Source organism: Oncorhynchus gorbuscha, linkage group LG10, assembly GCF_021184085.1.
Source record: "Oncorhynchus gorbuscha isolate QuinsamMale2020 ecotype Even-year linkage group LG10, OgorEven_v1.0, whole genome shotgun sequence".
In the NCBI taxonomy this organism is placed as follows: domain Eukaryota; kingdom Metazoa; phylum Chordata; class Actinopteri; order Salmoniformes; family Salmonidae; genus Oncorhynchus; species Oncorhynchus gorbuscha.
In genome coordinates this window covers 75,812,026-75,833,993 of record NC_060182.1, presented here as the reverse complement: position 1 = coordinate 75,833,993, position 21,968 = coordinate 75,812,026, and the positions used below count along the sequence as shown (strand labels likewise).

General features: G+C 40.5%; 1 protein-coding gene across 4 annotated transcripts in view; it reads right to left on the bottom strand.

Annotated features, from left to right (window-relative positions):
• Positions 1 to 21,968, bottom strand: part of LOC124046587 (syntaxin-binding protein 6-like) — a 125,440-nt gene that overhangs the window by 12,424 nt on the left and 91,048 nt on the right. For all 4 annotated transcript variants that reach the window (XM_046367121.1, XM_046367124.1, XM_046367123.1 and 1 more), the window contains 2 exons: positions 9,024 to 9,154; positions 8,691 to 8,856 (listed from right to left, as the gene is read on the bottom strand). In XM_046367121.1, coding sequence (XP_046223077.1) covers positions 8,691 to 8,856; positions 9,024 to 9,154 — 297 coding nt within the window. The remainder of the gene's footprint in view (positions 1 to 8,690; positions 8,857 to 9,023; positions 9,155 to 21,968) is intronic.

Below are 21,968 nucleotides of genomic sequence, written 5' to 3'. Positions count from 1 at the left end.
ATCGTATGTGTCTGAGAGTCCCATATGCGACACATCCATTAGGCTAGTAAACTGAACTAAATTGCAAAAATTCTAGAGTTAATTAGCCTACTCCTGTCTATACAGAAATGCATCAAATCATTTCAAATAGGCTACTACACCAGAAAGCAAGATTTGGAAGGTCAGAGGATCATTAGCTTATTTAAATAAAAACATGAGCTGTTGATTGTTTTAAGGTCCAATGCAGCTGTTTTTTATCTCAAAATCAAATCACTTTGGGGTAATAACGGCAGCGCGTTCAGAAAGTATCCATACCCTTGACTTATTCCACATGTTGTGTTCCAGTACGAATTCAACATTTATACATATTTCTCTCTCACCCATCTACATACCCATAATGACAAAGTGAAAACTTGCTTTTAGACATTTTTACAAATGTATTGATAATGAAATACAGAAATCTAATTTGCATAAATATTCACACCCCTGAGTCAATACATGTTAGAATCACCTTTGGCAGTGATTACAGCTGTCTTTTTATAGTCTTTCTGGCTAAGAACTTTGTGCACCAGGATTATATTTGCACATTATTCTTTAAAACATTTGTCAAGCTTTGTCAAGTTGGTTGTTGATCGTTGCTAGTAAAATAAAGGTAAAAAAATATATATATAATATATATATAAAAAATTTAAAAAATACACAGCAGTGACAGCTATGCATCGATATGAATTGAACCGTGTCATTCTCACCTCTGGATTTCTCCCTGTCATTCCTACATTCCTAGATAGCCATTTTTAATTATTTTAGGTCATTTAGGTTAGTATTGTGAAGTAACTACAATGTTGCTGATCCATCCTCATTTTTCCTCCTATCACAGCCATTAAACAAACTGTTTTAAAGTCACCATTGGCCTCATGGTGAAATCCTTAAGCATTTTCCTTCCTCTCTGGAAACGTAGTTTGGAAGGACGTCTGTATCTTTGTAGTAACTGGGTGTATTGATACACCATCCAAAGTGTAATTCATAACTTCACCGTTCTCAAAGGGATATTCAATGTCAGTTTTTATTATTATTATTTTTTACACATCTACCAATAGGTGCCCCTCTTTGCGAGGCATTGGAAAAGCTCCTTGGTCTTTGTGATTGAATCTGTGTTTGAAATGCACTGCTCGACTGAGGGCCCTTACAGATAATTGCATGTGTGGGGTACAGCGATGAGGTAGTCATTAAAAAAATCATGTTAGACACATTATTGCACACAGAGTGAGTCCATGCAACTTATGTGACTTGTTAATCAAATGTTTACTCCTGAATGTATTTAGTCTTGCCATAACAAAGGGGTTGAATACTTAGACTCAAGACATTTTAGCTTTCTTTTAATAAAAAAATGAAATACAGTTTGACATTATGGGGTATTTATTGTGTGTAGGCCAGTGACATAACATTTGAATTGAATCCATTTTAAATTCAGGCTGTAACAACAAAATATGGAAGGTGTGAATACTTTCTGGAGGCACTAAGCACCTTGCTGTGGCTGTTTCCATTCAAATAAAGAAACAAAAATAGCTTCTTAGAAAAGTATAATTTCTCAAGATAAATATTCTTAGAACTGTCTGAACATTAAAAAAGATCTGTTTATTGGCAAAGGTTTGGAACTCATTTACCACCTAGTGATGTTACCAGGCAGGCCAAAACTCCATCCCACCAATTTCAGGCAGTCTTTTCAAACAGCTCTTACACTAAAAGGTCCTCGTCATAATTTTCACAAGTTCACAGTATTATTTCAACCTCATAGTGTGGAAATGTATATAGAAAACATAGAAACATCTCGTTTTTGACTGCACTGGGCCTGTCGGATAGGCGCACAATTTGGGGCAGTGCGCACAGCAAATAGACAATTGTTGAGTTGTGAAAGAGGCATTTTGCAATATTTCCAAATACAATCACAGGAAAACCTAGTTTAGAAAGCAAATGGCTATTGCTGTAAAGAGAGGACAATGAAAAGACTGTCTTTTAGTTGTCGAAAAAAAACAACTGTAGCCTATCTTATTGGCACCAGTGGAGCATCGGCCATATGCCCACTGAGTGTGCATATTCAATGTCTTTAAAGTCGTGTTGCCACTTGAAAGTCGTGTTAAAAAAAGATTCTGCTAATCTTTCCATTCATAAAAAGTGTAGTAAAATTGAATGCAATGTGTTGCCCCCCTATCCACATCGATGGAACAGTAGTGGAGAGGGTAGTAAGTTTTAAGTTCCTCGGCATACACATCACAGACAAACTGAATTGGTCCACTCACACAGACAACATCGTGAAGGCAGCGCAGCAGCGCCTCTTCAACCTCAGGAGGCTGAAGAAATTTGGCTTGTCACCAAAAGCACTCACAAACTTCTACAGATGCACAATCGAGAGCATCCTGGTGGGCTGTATCACCGCCTGGTACGGCAACTGCTCCGCCCACAACCGTAAGGCTCTCCAGAGGGTAGTGAGGTCTGCACAACGCATCACCGGGGGCAAACTACCTGCCCTCCAGGACACCTACACCACCCGATGTTACAGGAAGGCCATAAAGATCATCAAGGACAACAACCACCTGAGCCACTGCCTGTTCACCCCGCTATCATCCAGAAGGCGAGGTCAGTACATGTGCATCAAAGCTGGGACTGAGAGACTGAAAAACAGCTTCTATCTCAAGGCCATCAGACTGTTAAACAGCCACCACTAACATTGAGTGGCTGCTGCCAACACACTGACACTGACTCAACTCCAGCCACTTTAATAATGGGAATTGATGGGAAATGATGTAAAATATATCACTAGCCACTTTAAACAATGCTACCTAATATAATGTTACTTACCCTACATTATTCATCTCATATGCATACGTATATACTGTATTCTATATCATCGACTGCATCCTTATGTAATACATGTATCACTAGCCACTTTAACTATGCCACTTTGTTTACATACTCATCTCATATGTATATACTGTACTCAATACCATCTACTGTATCTTGCCTATGCTGCTCTGTACCATCACTCATTCATATATCTTTATGTACATATTCTTTATCCCCTTACACTGTGTATAAGACAGTAGTTTTGGAATTGTTAGTTAGATTACTTGTTGGTTATTACTGCATTGTCGGAACTAGAAGCACAAGCATTTTGCTACACTCGCATTAACATCTGCTAACCATGTGTATGTGACAAATAAAATTTGATTTGATTTGATAAGCCACATTTTTCCCTTGCAAAAAAAGAAAATGTATATGATATAGCCTAGCCTACTCCATTACTTGCTGCATGTCCTTTTTTGCTAACAGTGATCCAATTATAGTATTAGCCTTCATTATCCAATTTCTCATCACATTCGGGATAGTAGTATCTTACATAAGTCTGCAAATGTGATGATGCATGCAATGCTTTATAATAAAGGTTAATTTTTATGGTGAAAATTTGCTTCCCCAAACTGACCGCGTACATATGACACGCCAATCACCGACACCAGAAATTCCATGACCGTCCCAACCCGAATGTTACTGTCCTTGTCAGATTTCAGATTGAGGGACTTAACTGCCTTGTTAGTAAAAGTATATATAATTTGAGTTGAATATATAATTTTTTCTGTGCTTACCTTGTAAAAGTAGATGCCGACCTTGCCGTCGACCGTTTATAACAACTTCTTTCCTCATTCTGTTCAAAAAGACCTTGCAACGGAAAACGACTGAATCTACAGTTTCATCGTCTGTGACAAGAAAATGGAAAAGGAATGTCTCAATTTTGTTTTGTTTTTTTGTTATTTTATGTTGGACCCAAGAGATTACTACATTTTGGATATTACTTGTTAATCCACAGTACAGTTTGTTCTAATATGGTCATTTTGGTTCACTTTGGTTAACGAATGTAATGTACTTGTTATGTTATTGAAAGGGTTTCATTCTAACAAAAGGTATTTTGAAAAAAAAATACATATTTCAATTTAGGGTAACTGGAATTAATTGGGGAAGTAAGTGGACAGTTTAAATATAAATTAAGCTCTGTTAGTTATTAATTTGATGAAAAGATAGCCAATATTGTAACAAGTTTCACTTGAGGTTCATTTGACTGCATAATGTATTAGTTCTGTATCCCAAAAGATATCTCACAACAGTTTACAATGGAGCAAAGATGTCTGCTTGAAGTGCCAAACTGACAGAGGGCATTTGCAGGACAGTTTACAAAATGGTTCAATGGCAAGAAAATACGACTAGATTTACCATTTAGCATCCTAGAATTCAAAAAGTGATAAAAGAAGCAGGCAACATTTTAAACTCCCTCTCACCATTCCAAGACAAGATCTGCCACTGCAGCAAAGAGGCCTGGGAGAATCACGGGGATGAGTGTGCGCTGCAGCTTGGCAGTCTAGCCTGATAACGAGACGATTACCAAATTAGTCCAGCAATGCTGTTTTATTTCAGGCCCTATTACACGGACCATCAAGTATCCCTAAACAGGTGCCTGGCTGCACATCTCCTCTACACAGATCTAAAAAGGGACTATGCCTCTGCCTCGGAAGTTGAGGGAAACACCAACACAACACTGATGAGGACAGAGTCAAGCCATGACACGTGACCGTGATGGAAGTCTGATGAGATAAATATGCATGTCTTTATTCAATCAATCTTTAGTTTCAATTTCCAGTCAATGAATAATAGAAACCGTTATTAGGTGTATTTCATGCACTTTTTTTGTTGTCTCACTCAACATCCATTGTATATGTAGTTCATCCCGCCACCACAAGGCGAAGCAACGGAGTGTGTTTTAGAGCACCCCCTCTTAAAGCCCACCTATATATTATGATTCCAGACCTTTCTTCAGATTAAGTACATCTGCCAGAATGAATCAGGCCTAAAATGTCTCTTAGATAAAGGGTGAACAAGGTTCCTCATAAACTAGCAGAATCCACAATAAGCCTGTCGACCTTTTCCTGTCCTATCAAGCCTTTACAATCTCCTCTCAGCCCCTAACAACTGTCCCGGAGATCAGACCAGCCAATTAACATCATGTTCACTAAGACATAAGACTCTGCCGCATACAAACGGTGGCAAAGTGACAAGCCATTTCTTTGTGTTTTCACTGCTAACAAAGAGGACAAGATATGGAGTGGAGATCTTGTGTAGAATAGATAATTGCCTGTCAGGATGATCCAGTGTAGAGTAAGTGTCTCTGTTCTGTTCATAGTTCAGTGTTAATAAAGGCAAATCTAATCAGCATGAAACGGCAATATTCCAGAATCCTCCAGTGGGTCATTAGCCCCTGTGTGTTCTAGCTGAGAAGTAATACGATGTTATCGAAGGCATCTTAATCACAACAAGTAATCTATACAAGCCTTCAACACACAACAACAGGCACCATTATAGTGACCATGTCAACCCCAACAAGGTAGTGCATAAACGACAACATGGTGCCTCTGACCCGTTGACCCGATTTGTGTTCTTTGTGACAATCAGGTCAGGTTCAATGGAACGAACCTTGTTCATTGTTACATTGACTGATGGAATGTTCTTGTTATCTGGGAAGGTACAAGTCCAGTGTAGCTAAATTGATTTTACTACAGTAGAGTCCTGTGCAATACAATACTGTAGTTGCACTAAAGGGTTGAGCTAGACCTATAGAAAACTTTTAATATATTACTGCATATGTGTATGAATCTTGACTGTGGTCCTGTTCCACGAAACTGAGAACTTTGTAGTTGGGTTTCTGTCATCCCCAGGTAGGTGAGTCAGACGAGAGGCGTCCCACACAGTTATTGTCCCACACCTGAGCAGCGTCATGATTTTTGTTTTGCACTGGTGTGAGACTTAAACTGGAGGGGACAGTGGTGGCAGCACTCGGGCATCCTCTCCTCCTGTCACTAGTTCTCTGGCTAGAGTACCAGTCAGAAGTTTGGACACACCTACTCATTCCAGGGTTTTTCTTTATTTGTACTATTTTCTACATTTTAGAACACTATGAAAAAACACATACGGAATAATTTAAGCTGGTTGAGAGAATGCCAAAACTGTGCAAAGCTGTCAACAAGGCAAAGGGTGGCTACTTTAAAGAATCCCCCCCCCCCCCTTTTTGCCCTCAGAACCACCTCAAGTTGTCGGGGAATTGACTCGACAAGTGTCAAAAGCATTCCACAGGGCTGATGGCCCATGTTGACTCCAATGCTTCCCACAATGCCAAGTTGGCTGGATGTCCTTTGGGTATGGGATTACTCTTGATACACACGGGAAACTGTTGAGCGTGAAAAACCCAGCAGCCTTGCAGTTCTTGGCACCTACTATCTTCACCTGTACAAAGGCACTTAAATCTTTTGTCTTGCCCATTCACCCTTAGGAATGGCACACCTACACCATCCATGTCTCAAGCCTTAAAAATTGTTTATCCCGTCTCCTCCCCTTTATCTACACTGACACACAAGTGTATATAACAATAAGGGTTCCCCTCCTACATCTATGTTATGGAACGAGCATAACATAATGTTTCGTATACTCAGTGTATATATTCATTTTATACAACGGGTGGGTCTAATCCTGAATGCTGATTGGTTAAAAGCGCAATCCAGTCGGTGTCTATTCCACAAGTTACCACCGGATAAATCTATGATGTTAAAATGCCAATTTACTCTGTTCCATCTGACTGCGCAATCCACTGTCTCATCAATATTCAAATTCGATCTCCAACTGTCCCATAGTAAAGAACTTGTAGGGGTCGGGAGGAGAGAGAGGGAGAGGCAGGCAGTTTTTCTCAGCCCGTCAAAATCATGAATCATTTTTATGGCTATATACAAAGAAATGTCAATTGCAAAAAATGTCAAACGAAACAAAGTGCAGCTAGTTTGCAGTCTTAACAGCTTCAGTGTTTGAAGTGTTTGTGTTAGCTGTGTTGTTGGCTAGCTCCTCTGAACAACAATGTCTTAACGAGAGACCACATTTTCTATGCCAGGCAAAATCGTGCCTCATTAGCTCATTGTTATGGATGAATACAAATAAATGTCAAACAGCTTAAACAAATGCCATTACTGTTGTTATTATTTCTGCATCGTTTTACATGGCTGTAGGTTAGCGGTCGTTTGCTAGGTAGCAAGAAAGAGATAAGAATGTTGCCAGGCAGTATGGCAATCGAACATTTAGAAGAATGACTGGGTCTCTGGCAACCGAATCAGTAGAACGAACGACCAGCCAGCTTGGGTAGCAACCCTAGATTTGTTTCAGGACAATATCTTGTGGAAGGATGAATTAGTATGGATAAATTAATCAAATTAACATTTTTAATGAAAATATGTCAATCATTATTTGAGTATGTTGGTAACCCGAAGTATAAAAGTGATAATGCCCTCGAAGCTGGTGTTTGGAGGATATATTAGCACAGTTTGGGTAGAGTCCATGGAGCTAGAGACCACTGGGGAGAGACCATGGAGCTAGAGACCACTGGGGAGAGACCATGGAGCTAGAGACCACTGGGGAGAGACCATGGAGCTAGAGACCACTGGGGAGAGACCATGGAGCTAGAGACCACTGGGGAGAGACCATGGAGCTAGAGACCACTGGGGAGAGACCATGGAGGTAGAGACCACTGGGCAGAGACCATGGAGGTAGAGACCACTGGGCAGAGACCATGGAGGTAGAGACCACTGGGCAGAGACCATGGGGCTAGAGACCACTGGGGAGAGACCATGGGGCTAGAGACCACTGGGCAGAGACCATGGGCCTAGAGACCACTGGGCAGAGACCATGGAGGTAGAGACCACTGGGGAGAGACCATGGGGCTAGAGACCACTGGGGAGAGACCATGGGGCTAGAGAACACTGGGGAGAGACCATGGGGCTAGAGACTACTGGGGAGAGACCATGGGGCTAGAGACCACTGGGGAGAGAAAATGGGGCTAGAAACCACTGGGGAGAGAAAATGGGGCTAGAGACTACTGGGCAGAGACCATGGGCTAGAGACCACTGGGGAGAGACCACAGAGCAAGAGATCATTGGGCAGAGGCCACAGAGCTAGAGGCCATGGGTTCTGAGGATCAGGATGTGTTACCATTAATACCACCATGAATAATAAAAGAGCCTCAGTGTTGTTGAAAGATGAGGCTAGAGGTTAAACAGATCAATAGCTGATTAAGAAGAGAAGCAGGGTCTTACACAAATCCTTGGAACACAGAGGAAACATTCCACCTCAACCAGTACCTTCTGCCTGTAACTCTAACATGCTACACCCCGGAAATGACTACATATGACTTGTGTAGGTTTCCAAATCACAAGGGAATTGAATGCGTTGTTAACTTAGGAATGTGAAGTATGTTTTTTAATAAGCTTGTGTTTATGTTTAGTAATTAGAGGATGTGGGAGTGTGTTTTTATTTCTTGGGACAAAAGGTTAGTTCTCAGTGGACTGGCTTTTCCATCGTCTCAGGATAAATGATCCTCAAAATGAATATTCTGCAAAGCCAATGGGAATAATTACTCAGTGTCGTTATATAAATCAGAACTGAACATTCTCTACATACAGAATGAAGTACTTGCCAGTAGAATGCCTTAAAATGCAAGTTTTCCTTTTTAGAAGTCGAAAAACCAGTCCACAAACCTTTGAGTGAGAACACTAGCTCTGACACTTGCATACAGATAGCGAAAGCCAGAGAGAGCACGAGAGAGAGATGGAGTGTCTTGTCACTGTGTCTCTTACCTCCCAGCAGTTTGGGCTGACAGTTGACAAACTCTGGCTTGCTCTGAGAGCTGTAGCGCTGGCAGGTGTGGTGGAGGATCTGGATAAAGGTGCACTTCTCGCCGGCCGAACCAGCCACCCACTGGTCAAAGGCATTGTCGAACGCCAAGTCAAACTCCGGACAGTCCTTGGGAAAAAAGAGACTTTATAGAAACAAAGAGAGATAGAAAAAGACTGCACGCATGAACCATTCTATAGGGGGTGATTTGGAATTTGTCCTGCTGAAACAGTCAGGTCATGTGGTCAGGAAAAATGAATCCCTGGAGATAGAAGTTCAGTGTACTGTAAACTCACTCGGTTGGGGTCACAGCCGTTGACCTGTCTCAGCTGGTCGATGGTCCACATTGACCTCTTACTGAAGGACAAGGAGCCCTGGAACTGCTTCACCTTGGTGATGGACACATGGGACGGCTTCTTATTCGTCACTGTGGATAGAAAATGATGTAATATTTCGGATAAGAATTCATATGTAATGGAGAAAGTAGGCTGTTGATGGACTAAAGTTAGATGCCAAATGTTCCTAAAAAGGTGCCGTTTTGGACATATTAAGTGACAAGTTTACTCCATAGCAGCTGTGTTCAGGAATACAGACTATAGTTCAATAACAATAGCCATTGGCTGCTTGTGCCAAAAACAGCATAGGCTTATCAGGAAAAGTAATAGAATATAACAACAAGCACTTTTTTTTCCTGAGAGAAAGCCCTGCCTAATGTGGAGTGGGCATTCTTGTGGTCGGGCCTTGGACATTATCATAGGTTACCCAATCAAAATATGTCCTCTTATCTTTCATTGACTTCCAATGGGGGCCATCTTCTTTAACCCAACCACACAGTGTCTGACAGTATGATAAGCTGCAGTGTAAATAAAAAGCTGACTTAATTGGTCTTGTCAGTGTCTGCATCCACTCATCCAAGTGCCGATGTATTTGTGCCATGATGTGAACAGTACGAATGTGTGTCACTACCAAAGTCTAAATGGTTTTAAATTACTGTTTTGTATTGTCTGGAAACTCACTTGTAGAATTCGCTTGCAGAAGGTCTCTTAAAAAAGAGAAGCAGTGCAAGGTTATTAAACAGAGGTGCCTAGTTATCCTTCTATTGTTGATATCAGGTAACAACCTAACCCTGGCTCTGATATGCAATGTCTCCAAAACCCCTCGGATTTTAAATCAAGATCTGGTTTTGGTATTTTTCATTTAAATGTATGCAGCCTGTTGTCCAAAATTGGTGGGATTAGGATTTGGGCTAAATCAACTGATGCTGATGTAATGGTGTTTTCTGAAACCTGGCTCAGCAAGTCTGTTTTTGATAAGGATATTTGTATAAGTGGTTACAATGTTTATCGCACTGATCGAGTTAAGAAAAGTTGGGGTGTGGCTATATATGTAAGAACTAAATTCCCTGTAAGTGTGGCAAAGTCTGACACTATTTGTAAACAGTTGGAATTTCTTGCTTTGAATATTGAGGTTTCAAAGGGTCTCTCTATAACTGTGATTGGCTGTTATAGACCCCCCTCTGCTCTCTATAACTGTGATTGGCTGTTATAGACCCCCTTCTGCTCTCAGTGATTCATTTTCTTCTTTGACGAACCCTATATCTAAACTTCTTTACAGTGAAATGATCTTGATTGGTGATCTCAACTGGTGTTGGTTGAAGCCGGTGTCTGGTGTTTTAAAAATGTTTTGTAATTCTATGAATCTTACTCAGTTGATTAATTCACCCACTCACCCAAATCTTAAATGCTCAGATAAATCTACCCTGATTGATTTGATATTGACCAATGTTCCACATAAATATTCTGCGGTTGGTGTTTTTTTGTAATTTAAGTGACCATTGTGTTGTTGTTGCTGTTAGAAATACTAAGGTTCCTAAGACAAACCCACATTTTATTCGTAAGATAAATTTGAAGTGTTTTAATGAGCAGGCTTTCTTTTATGATTTGTTTTATTTTGACTGGAGCCAGATTGAGTTTATCCCTGATGTGGAAACTGCCTGGAAATTGTTTCATGATGTTTTTTTTTCCAAATAGTAAACAAACATGCCCCATTCCACAGGTTCAGGGTTAAAGGGCGGGATGATCCATGATTTTCTTCTGAGCTGTTTGTATTATTCACGACCGTAATCTAGCCGGGGCTAAAGCAAGGAAATCATGTTCTGATGCTGATTGGCTTATTTTTAGGCAGTTATGTAACAAGTGTTCTTATCTTCTCAGGAAGGCCAAGTCTGAATATTTTATGTCTGTTACCACTGATAACCTGAATGACCCTAGAACGTTTTGGAAGGCTATTAAGTCTATGTCTGGTAACAGTAATGTTAATGAATTACCGTCATGTGTTTTGAAGGACTCTGTTGCTGTATATGACAAAACTGAAATGCTGAATTGTTTCAATGAGCACATTGTATCATCTGGTAGGCTGTTTGATTCAGTGTCCTCTGTCTCTGTACAACCCTGTGTGGATGAACCAGTGAGAGCTGGTCAAACTTTTAGCTTTTTGCCATTCTCAGTGCAGGTGGTACATAAAGCCCTGAAATCCTTAGATCAGAGAAAACCTGCAGGTCCTGATCTTTTGGATCCCTGTTTTTTAAATCTGGCTGCTGATTTCATAGCTTAACCATTTACATATCTGTTCAATCTAACCCTGGAATGTAATGAAATTTTGAAAATATGGAAATCAGTATTTGTCCTACCACTTTTAAAAGGGGGAGATCCAACTCTTTCAAATAATTATAGGCCAATCTCAAAGCTGTCACACCTGGTGAAAATACTTTAAACCCTTGTGAGTGAACAGCTAAGAGAGTTTTTATTTACTAACTCAATTTTATCAATGTACCAATTGGGCTTCAGGAAGAAGCATTGCACAATTACAGCAGCCATGAAGGTTTTAAATGATATCACTGAAGCCATTGACAAAAAACAGCACTGTGTCTCACTTTTTATTGATCTCTCTAAGGCTTTTGATACAGTTGATCATGCTATACTAAGGCAAAGATTGTCGAGTGTAGGTCTTTACATGGTTTGCTAACTATCTGTCTAATGGAACTCAGTGCACTCAATTTGATGGGCTTATGTCTGTTAAATTGTCTGTCTTTAATGGTGTACCCCAAGGCTCTGTACTTGGTCCTCTCTTATTCAATATTTATCTAAATGATTTAGACAAAAATGTACAAAATGCGCAACTTAAATTGTTATGCTGATGATACTGTAATTTACTGTTGTGCCTCATCTCTTAAAAAAGCTTTCCAGAACTTGCAAACAGCTTTTTATACTGTTCAACATACCTTGTGTCAATTGAAGCTTATCCTCAATACTGACAAAACGTCAGTGGCGTTTTCTAAAGCAAGAAATATACCTCTGAACCTTTCACCTATTACTACCTGTCAGGGCAAGGAGATTGAGGTTGTAACCTCATAAATATCTTGGAATTTTAATTGATGACGGCCTCTCTTTTAAATTGCATATTCAACAATTTACAAAAAATTGAAGCTGAAATTAGGATTTTATTTTAGGAATACGGCCTGTTTTTATTTTGAAGCCAGAAGGATGCTAGTATCAACTACATGTATGCCATTACTAGACTATGGAGATATTTTATATATGAATGCTTCTGCTCAGTGTTTGAGATCAATTGACACCCTTTATCATGGCACTTTGCGATTTATTTTAAACTGCAAATCCCTTACCCACCACTGCACTTTGTATACCAGCATTGTCTGGCCTTCTCTAGTCACTCGTAGCCTCAGGCACTGGTATACTTTTATTTACAAAGCCATTTGGGCTTTACTACCTTTTTATTTGGGCATTTATATTGTTCAGAAATGTGGTGGGTCGTCTCTTCGTACGCTGGACTTTATCCTGCTAACTGTTCCAAATGTCCCAACTGAATTTGGTAAAAGGGCTTTTATGTACTCTGCGCCATCATCTTGGAATGCCTTACAAATTATTTTTTAAACTGGAAGAACTTGTCCCGATTGGTATTTTTAAATCACTGATGAATGATCTTGAGTCTGATTCCCTGACCTGTCTATGTTTTTAATTTGCTGTTTTTGATTTTGTTATACTCTATGTGGATTCTATGGTTTTTACTAGATTACTTGTAGTTTTTCATGTTCTTTGTCTGTCATTTTTGTAATGACTTGGTGCTGCCTATCTTGGCCAGGACACTCTTGAAAAATATATTTTAAATCTCAAATCAGCCCTTCATGGTTAAATAAAGGTTAAATAAAATAAATAAAATAGATTGATGACACCTTTTACAATACGCCAGATGAAATTTGCACAAAAAAAGCAAAATAATTTCTTGATAAAGTGATATATTGCTTCCAGTCCTAAATTAAAGTGGATATCAAAAATGACTAAAACCTTGTGGTAGATAATCTTCTCTTAAATGACTATATAGAGAAAGAGGGAAAGTATAAATCAACTCAGATGTGGTTGAGCCAAAGAGGAACTCACTCATGGTATGGGACGGGGCCAACTATCCCGTATCCATATCCTGCCCTGGGACACCACCACAATGTTCTGGGCTATTCCCCTCACCCCCCTACATTCCAGATGTGAGTCTTTCCAGGGATCAAAGCCCTGTGTTTACAGATCATCCTGCTCAGAGTTCCGTCATGTGTCCGGACCACTGCATGCGTGCATAGCTGGATCCTAGCGGCCAGATATCTTACGGAAGGGCCAACGTGCTCCTTTGTTGTTTTTGCAAGCCAAAGCACCAGGCCCCTGTTTCCACTCTCCCCATCTGTCGCTGTGTCATCCTGGATAATTAGGCCCCGTTTAGGTCACTCCGCTGTTCTGAGTTTCGTTTCCATAGTACCATCTGGATAGGTAGCTATCGGTTACTGACAGGTCTTTGTGGCCTTTTCGTGGAATCGTCTAAAGTCGGACCAAGCCCTCTTGTTTTTCACAATATCTTTTCAATAACACAGGTAGGGCTAGATCCTTGTATTTTCTTTGAATCATCCTGTTTGTTGTGATAGTATCTCTCTGGTGAGGGGAGATGTTTGGATATATTGTACATTATAGTGAAAATAGTGGCCTTTGGTCTCAGTTTGTGACAGACAGTCAGGGACTGGGGTGGACATGAAGAGTCCTTTTTCTACCAGAGCCCTGTGATGCTTCTGGTTAGACATCCTCTGTTCATTTTGATATTACAAGATTTCCAGTGAGCACTGGAAGCACTGCCTGTTCACCCAGCAACAGTATGCTTCTACAAAGTGGAACTTCTCTTAAAAATGGTTCTTCTTGACTAGCAACGCCTACTAACAACGCATTCGGAAAGAATTCAGACCTCTTGACTTTCTCAATTTTGTTACATTACAGCCTTTTTACTAAAATGGATTAAATAACTTTTTCTCCCATCAAAATACACACAATACCCATAATGACAAAGCGACAAGGTTTTTAGAAATGTTTGCAAATGGATAAATAAAAAATAATAAAAACAGGAATATCATATTTACATAAGTATTCAGACCCTCTGTTCTGTTTCTATTGATCATCCTTGAAATGTTACTACAACAGGGTTGATATCTACCTGTAGTAAATTCAACTGATTGGACAGGAATTGGAAAGGCACTTCTGTCTACATAAGTTCCAGAGTTGACAGTGTATGTCTGAGCAAAAACCAAGCCATGAGGTTGAAGGAATTGTCCGTAGAGGTCCGGATTGTATCGAGGCACAGATCTGGGGAAGGGTACCAAAACATTTATGCATCACTGAAAGTCCCCAAGAACACAGGGGCTCCATCATTCTTAAATGGTTTGGAACCACCAAGACTCTTCCTAGACCTGGCCGCCCAGCCAAACTGACCAATTGGGGGAGAGGGGCCTTGGTCAGGGAGGTGAAAAAGAACTCATTGTCACTCTGAACCTTCCAGAAGGACAACCATCTCTGCAGCACTCCACCCATCAGGCCTTTATGGTAGCGTGGCCAGACGGAAGCAACTCCTCAGTAAAAGGCACATGACAGCCCGCTTGGAGTTCTTTTTATATATATTTTTTTTCTTATTATTTTCTTCATTATCATTTAATATTAAAACATAAAATCTACTTGCAATGAAGCTGCTCAACGTCTACACAGAAGCAACCAAATCTACAGATCTCCCACAAGGTCAAAAACAGGGACCCAAACCAGCAATCTATCAGCCACCGGCCCAAGCTCCCAACCACCAGCCCTCCAAGATCCCCCCCCACAGTTCCCCAAGAGCTGCCCCTCATGTCTCGGAGGACGCATGACTCAATCTTCACCTCCCGAGCCCATTGGAGAGTTGCAGCATTGAGACACGATCGAAATTGGGGAAATAGGGTATAAATGTGCCACAACTGTTTCATCTTTGTTATTATGGGGTATTGTGTGTAGAGTAATGAGGGAATCTAAAAATATATATATATTTTAGAATAAGGCTGTAACGTAACAAAATATAGAAAATGTCAAGGGGTCTGAATACTTCCCGAATGCACTGTATATAGAGCAGAGAGTGAAATAGTCAACCAGCCATGACAGGCATGAAGAAATCCAATCCTATATCATGGATTACACAGGGGTCAATTCAACTTCTTCACATCAAAAGATATCTGAAAACAATCACTGATAATAAAAGAGAAGTGATGAGCCAATTCAGAAAGGTCAGAGGGTACAAGGAGACGTTATACAGTACCAGCGAAGATGCTCTTCATCCAGTTCACTCATCCAACAGTCATACTGTACCTACAGCAAAGCAATTCTCCCAAAATGTATTAAAGAGCTAAGTGGTTCTACTGCGTCACCTGGTAAGTGGGGAGGGGAGGTGGAGAGTCTCATAGAAAAGACTAAAATCATAGAAAGTTGGGATGGGAATTGCCAATAAAATATGACCTGCCGATAAGATATGATGATACTTAAGGACCTGCCGATAAGATATGATGATACTTAAGGACCTGCCGATAAGATATGATGATACTTAAGGACCTGCCGATACGATAATATGACTATACTTAAGTGCCGATACAGAATTTATTGTGATTCTCACGATTCAATATATATTGCAATTCGATACTGTGATTCTATCACAATCTGATGTTTCAAACATGTTGCTCACTATACTGTCAGTCTGCTGCAGAGAGATGAGAGAACATGAGGAAAGCTAGTTGTCAGTCAGGGAAAATAAAAGTGTTGAAAACATGTTGGCTCATTATTTTAAAAGATGCAGAACAAGCTATAGGATTAAAAATACCAGAGTTTTGGCGCAGGTACAGCAGACTAGCGCTGTAGTAAAAAAAACTGTAGCAAAAAAAAAGATACTTGGTTGTCAAATATCAGTATAATATTGTCCCAAAATAAAGTCATATGTAACTATACATTTTTCCCCATCACTAATAGAATAAGAGACACCAGACTACTCTCTGCTGAGACCATAATATATCTTCCACCCCTATTCCCCCACCCCCTGACTCTTTGGCACTGATGCCGTCAAACCAAATTAAAAGTGTGAGCTGCTTGCTGATCAGGGGACAATCCCAAATTGTACACAGAAAGGAAGAGGAATAAATAAATGGAGCTGAAAGTAAAGTAAGCGCTCTAAAAGACAAGGTACTGGAGTTAAGCTGAAATAGCAGACTTACACTACATGGCCAAAGGTATGTGGATATCTGCTCATCAAACATCTCATTCCAAAATAATGGGCATTAATATAGAGTTGGTCCCCCCTTTGCTGCTATAACAGCATCCACTCTTCTGAGAAGGCTTTCCACTAGATGTTGGAACATTGCTGAGGGGACTTTACTCCATTCAGTCACAAAATCATTGGTGAAATCGGGCAATGGTGTAGGGCGATTAGGTCAATCAAATTCATCCCAAATGTGTTCGATGGGGTTGAGGTCAGGGCTCTGTGCTGGCCAGTTAAGTTCGTCCGATCTCAACAAACCATTTCTGTATGGACCTCGCTCTGTGCACAGGGGCATTGTCATGCAGAAACAGGAAAGAGCCTTCCCCAAACTGTTGCCACAAAGTTGGAAGCACAGAATTGTCTAGGATGTCATTGTATGCTGTAGCGTTACGATTTCCCTTCACTGGAACTAAGGGGCCTAGCCCAAACCATGAAAAGCAGCCCCAGCCAATTATTTCTCCTCCACCAAACTTTATAGTTGCCACTATTCATTGGGGCAGGTAGTGTTCTCCTGGAATCTGCCAAACCCAGATTCGTCTGTTGGACTGCCAGATGGTGAAGCATGATTCATCACTCCAGAGAACGTGTTTCCCCTGCTCAAGAGTCCAATGGTGGCAAGCTTTACACCAGTCCAGCCGACGCTTGGCTTTGCGCATCGTGATCTCTGGATTGTAAGCATCTGCTCGGCCATGGAAACCCATTTCAGAAAGCTTCCAACGAACAGTTCTTGTGCTGACGTTGCTTCCAGAGGCGGTTTGGAACTCAGTAGTGAGTGTTGCAACCGAGGACAGACAATTTTTTACGCAATACATCACTCGGCGGTCCCGTTCTGTGATCTTGTGTGGCCTACCACTTCAAGCTTAGCCGTTGTTGCGCCTATATGTTTCCACTTCACAATAAAAGCACTTACAGTTGACCGGGGCAGCACTATCAGGGCAGATATTTGACGAAGTGACTTGTTAGAACATCCTACGACGGTGCCACATTGAAAGTCACTGAGCTCTTCAGTAAGGTAATTCTACTGCCATTGTTTGTCTACAGAGATTGCATGGCCGTGTGCTCGATTTTATACACCTGTCAGCAATGGGTGCGGCTGAAATAGCGAAATCCACTCATTTCAAGGGGTGTCCACTTTCGTATGTATAGTGCATATTGTGGAACGAACAGCTGACTGAAGATGGGGCGTCTGAGCATTTGTGCAGTCGAGTCCACTTCTGCTGTAATTTAATTTAACTTTGTTTCTCCTTGCTGCAAAGAGTCTTAGGTTGTCTAATCAATGCCCGCCTACCTGCAGCAGCAGCACACAGATAAATAATTCATCCTATTTCTACGGCAACACATGCAGTCAGGTGCGGAAGAGAAAATGTGCTATTTAAACGTTTTTTACGGTGACCATGGTCATTTGGTTGGCTCATTACTATCATTCAAAATTCCATGACCGCCACAGCTCTTCTCTGTGCATACACATTTGAGAACATCTCTCCACTACTGCAAACCCAGTCAGCCCTTCAGCCAAGTGTGACGACCATGTACAGTTCTCCTGCTTTCTCCTCACTACTTTGACCATTAATACAGTTTCACCATTAGGATGCGATCTGGAGGGATGTAGAGGACAAAATGTTTATTTTTCTTATTTTTTATTTTTTAACATTTAAAAAACATAATATACTTGCAGTGAAGCCTCTCAACAACTACATCACATTAGTCATCTAACAGCCTCCCACCCAGAGCGACACAGAGAAGCAACCAGGGTCAATGCCTTGCTTAAGGGCACGTTGACAAATGATGCAGTGTTGTTTGATCCAACCTGCAAGCCTTTTCATCTGTAAACGACTTCAGCTTGCTTGTCCCTAAATGAAGCAGCAACAGACAGCAACCCTCCAGCGAAATCAGGTGTTGTTTTGGTACCATGCATATTGGATTACCATGGTAACCCTCTCTCTCTCTCCAAAGTGGCACCCTGGAAAGTAGATCTGACTGGGGGACTGAACCGTCTGATTTCTCAAGAGGATCTCACCCACCTGGTCCGGCGAAAGCTTTTGAAATGCATCGTATAGAGTAGGAGAAAGAAAGTGTGCGAGAGAAAGAGTCAAACAGTGCATATCAAAAATCCCTTTCATCTTCCAAGCCTGACAAGCACTTTTTTTCCTCCTCTACCTTTGTGCTTTATGGAAAGAGGGTTAACAAATTCAGAGCTACAGAAGTGTGTTCATGCGCAAAATGTGGGGAGATTTTGAGTTCTGAAGTTGATCCAAGCACGAGGGTTAATCATGCTGTTTCAGAACCTCCTTATTGGGTCCAAGTAATGTGTAAACGAAACTGCCCTGTACCATTCAGAGTTTGTTTTGCATCTCGATGAGGACTCCTTTAAGTCAATTTTCTCTTTTACTTTAAACCAAATTACTGAGGTGAGATACTGTAGGAAGTCCTTCATGATGTAGGTTGTTAACATAAGGACTCTGTAATGTTATGCAACGGAGAATATTATCAGTCTTGGTCACACTTGTGGGTGGTCCATCACATTCAACAAACCTTCATTGTCATTGGCTGGATCAGAACTCTCATTACGCATCCATAAACTAACCATTTGGATTGGCCCACTGTAGATTACCATGGATCATATTCGTTTTCTAAGGCTCTGTTAATTTCAATTCAAATGTTGTTCCAATGGAATGTTTTCCTAGCTATCCTCATACAATGGGAATTGTAGCGAAGGGGTATTGAAAACCTCAAACCTGCACACTTCTCACATGATTATTTGTGCATCTTGGCAATGTATGTTTTCGCTAGCATTAGTAGCGTCACTCCTGTTGCCATCTCAGCAACCACAACAATATTTTCCTTAAGAGTAAGCTAAGTCTGGGAAATGTGCCTCTCGTGTCGCCTGTCTGCGTGTGGTAGATGAGTTTCCTTCTGGCCACAGGACTGTACACAGCTAAGAACAATAAGCCCCTGACCCACTGGAGGGAATTAGATTGTGTCATTAGCAAGAGCATGTGAGAATAGGAACTCCTACTTGGTGCTTCCTCTCACATTGACTTTGGTTTGACATTTGGCCTTACACATGGACTACCTTTAGCTGTGTCTCCATGATGGTCGAATGGTATTTGGAAGGTTTCTCACTGAAAATGACGAAATCTGCCATTGACATCGATTCATGATTTACGTGCTGTTCAATTCACTCTGAGTTTCATGATTGTTTGTAAAAACCCTTATCTCAAATATGAATTATCTGGTGGAACACTCTAGAGTCTCAAGTGAATGAGAACATAATCATGATAACAACAGAGACATTTGTTTTATCACAATGTTTTGTTTACTTTAACAATGGAGCCAAGGTCTCCGATGGCATGTAATAATGTTAGGAGGGGGGGTTGCAACTTAACCCCCAGGGTATTAATGTAGAGCAGGGTTCACTATATACGTATGTCAAAATACCCAGGAGGCCATCTTTGGATTTGAATTGCATGTTAAGCTAAATTCTGCAGAGAGTTTGCTCACTTGGCACCAACCCAGGTTCTTGAAGGCGTGTTAACAGAATTAAAAAGTGAACATTCAGAAACACTGTGGTGAGTGTGGTCAAATTATTTTCAAAAAGCTGTATGCCCAAACACAGCTTAAAAGTAGGCTAATGTTTTGAAGACTCAAAAAGCTCTCTTGCTGCCCTTGAATCTATGTACAAACAGGGGTAAACGAACAATCGAACTGGCTGGGTTCTGAGACAGGGAGGTGGAGCCGTCTTCACCGTGCTCTAACTTGTTATTATAAGGCTGGAACAGCCCATCTAAAACCGCTCTCTGTCTGGGCCTACTGTATCATTACTGGTCTATTTAAAAACTTGCCCCGCTCCGGCTAATCTGGAACACGTTGTTATACTCCAACAGAGCCTGTCACTGTAACACACATTAGGCTAGCCCTGGAGACAGCCCACAACAATCCCCTCCGCAGTCAATGCATCAGCTCAGGGACAAGGACCTGCTGTGTGACCCGTGATAGTACAGGATGGAGGCCATGCCATGGCACGAGGGGCCACACCATGGTACACAACGACTGGGGAATGCAGAGCAGCTTTGCGATGTGAAACTCAGAAAATCAGACAACCAGCAGATGCAGAGGACATCGTTCATTTACACATCATGTGGAAGAAACAATACAGAAGTGTTTGTCTGTGTCATCAGAGAGGAATCATGTGCTTTCTGTTCAACAGTTAATAGCAAAGACAATATTATAGTGGTTATTGTGCACGTTCTGTAGGCTTATGTCCACAAAGTTTGAATATATGCAACTCCTGTCCTGTGAGAATTCACATCCTTCCAATTCTACAGGGCCTTGAGAAAGTATTCACACCTTGATTTTTTTTCTCCACATTGTCGTTACAGCCTGAATTTAAAATTAATTCATTTGAGATTTTTTTTGGCCTACACACAATACAAAATTGCATTTTTGTTTTTAGAAATGTTTACAGATTAACCAAAAACGGAAAGGTGAAATGTCTTGAGTCAATAACCCCATTGTTTTGTCAAGCCTAAATATGTTCAGGAGTAAACATTTGCTTAACAAGTGACATAATATGTTGCATGGACTTACTCGGTGTGCAATGATGTGTTTAACATGAGGTTTTAAAAATGGACTGCCTCATCTCTGTAAGAAGTTTCTGTAAATCATGTTGGTAGCATTTCTATAGATATATATATATATAGAGATATAGATATATATATATATATAGATATATATATATATATATATATATATATATATAAAATAGTATATTACTCTTGCTCTTTCTTGAATAACTTCCTCCAGTTATTTTGTTTTTTCCTTTAACTTATTCTGTGCCTCTATGGTCCAGTTTGTATTGCTATCTATCTGTACTGTTAATTCCTCTATTTGCTTTGTTAATAACAACTATTTGGACCTAAATAGTTTTTCTTTGAAAGATGAGTATTGAATTGCATGTCCTCTAAACGCAAATTTGAAAGTGTCCCATACAATAAGGAGATCTGCTGTACCTAAGTTATGTAGGAAGAGTGAATAATAAATCATTCTTTCTTGGTTAAAAACAAGTTGTCATCCATTAGGCTTTGATTCATTTTACAATATACTGGCCCACATGGTAATTCTGTAAGATTAATGTGTATGCCATTATTTTGATGGTCCAACGGCATTCTGTCCCCTATCAACACTTTTTAAGTGAAAGAAGTCAAGATTACTAGCTTGATTGAGTCTCCACCACATATATCTCACTTGGTCAGTATATTAAAGCATCAATATACAGTGCCAGTCAAAGTTTTGGAAAAACTCACTCATTCAAGGGTTGTTGTTTTTTTCATACAATTTCTACCTTGTAGAATAATGTAATAGTGAACACATCAAAACTATGAAATAACACAAGGCAGACAGATTTGCACACACTTGGCATTCTCTCAAACAGCTTTTTGAGGTAGTCACCTGGAATGCATTTTAATTAACAGGTGTGCCTTGTTAAAAGTTCATATGTGGAATTTCTTTCCTTCTTAATGCGTTTGAGTCAATCAGTTGTGTAGTGACACCAAGCGCTATGATGAAACAGGCTCTCATGAGGACCGCCACAGGAA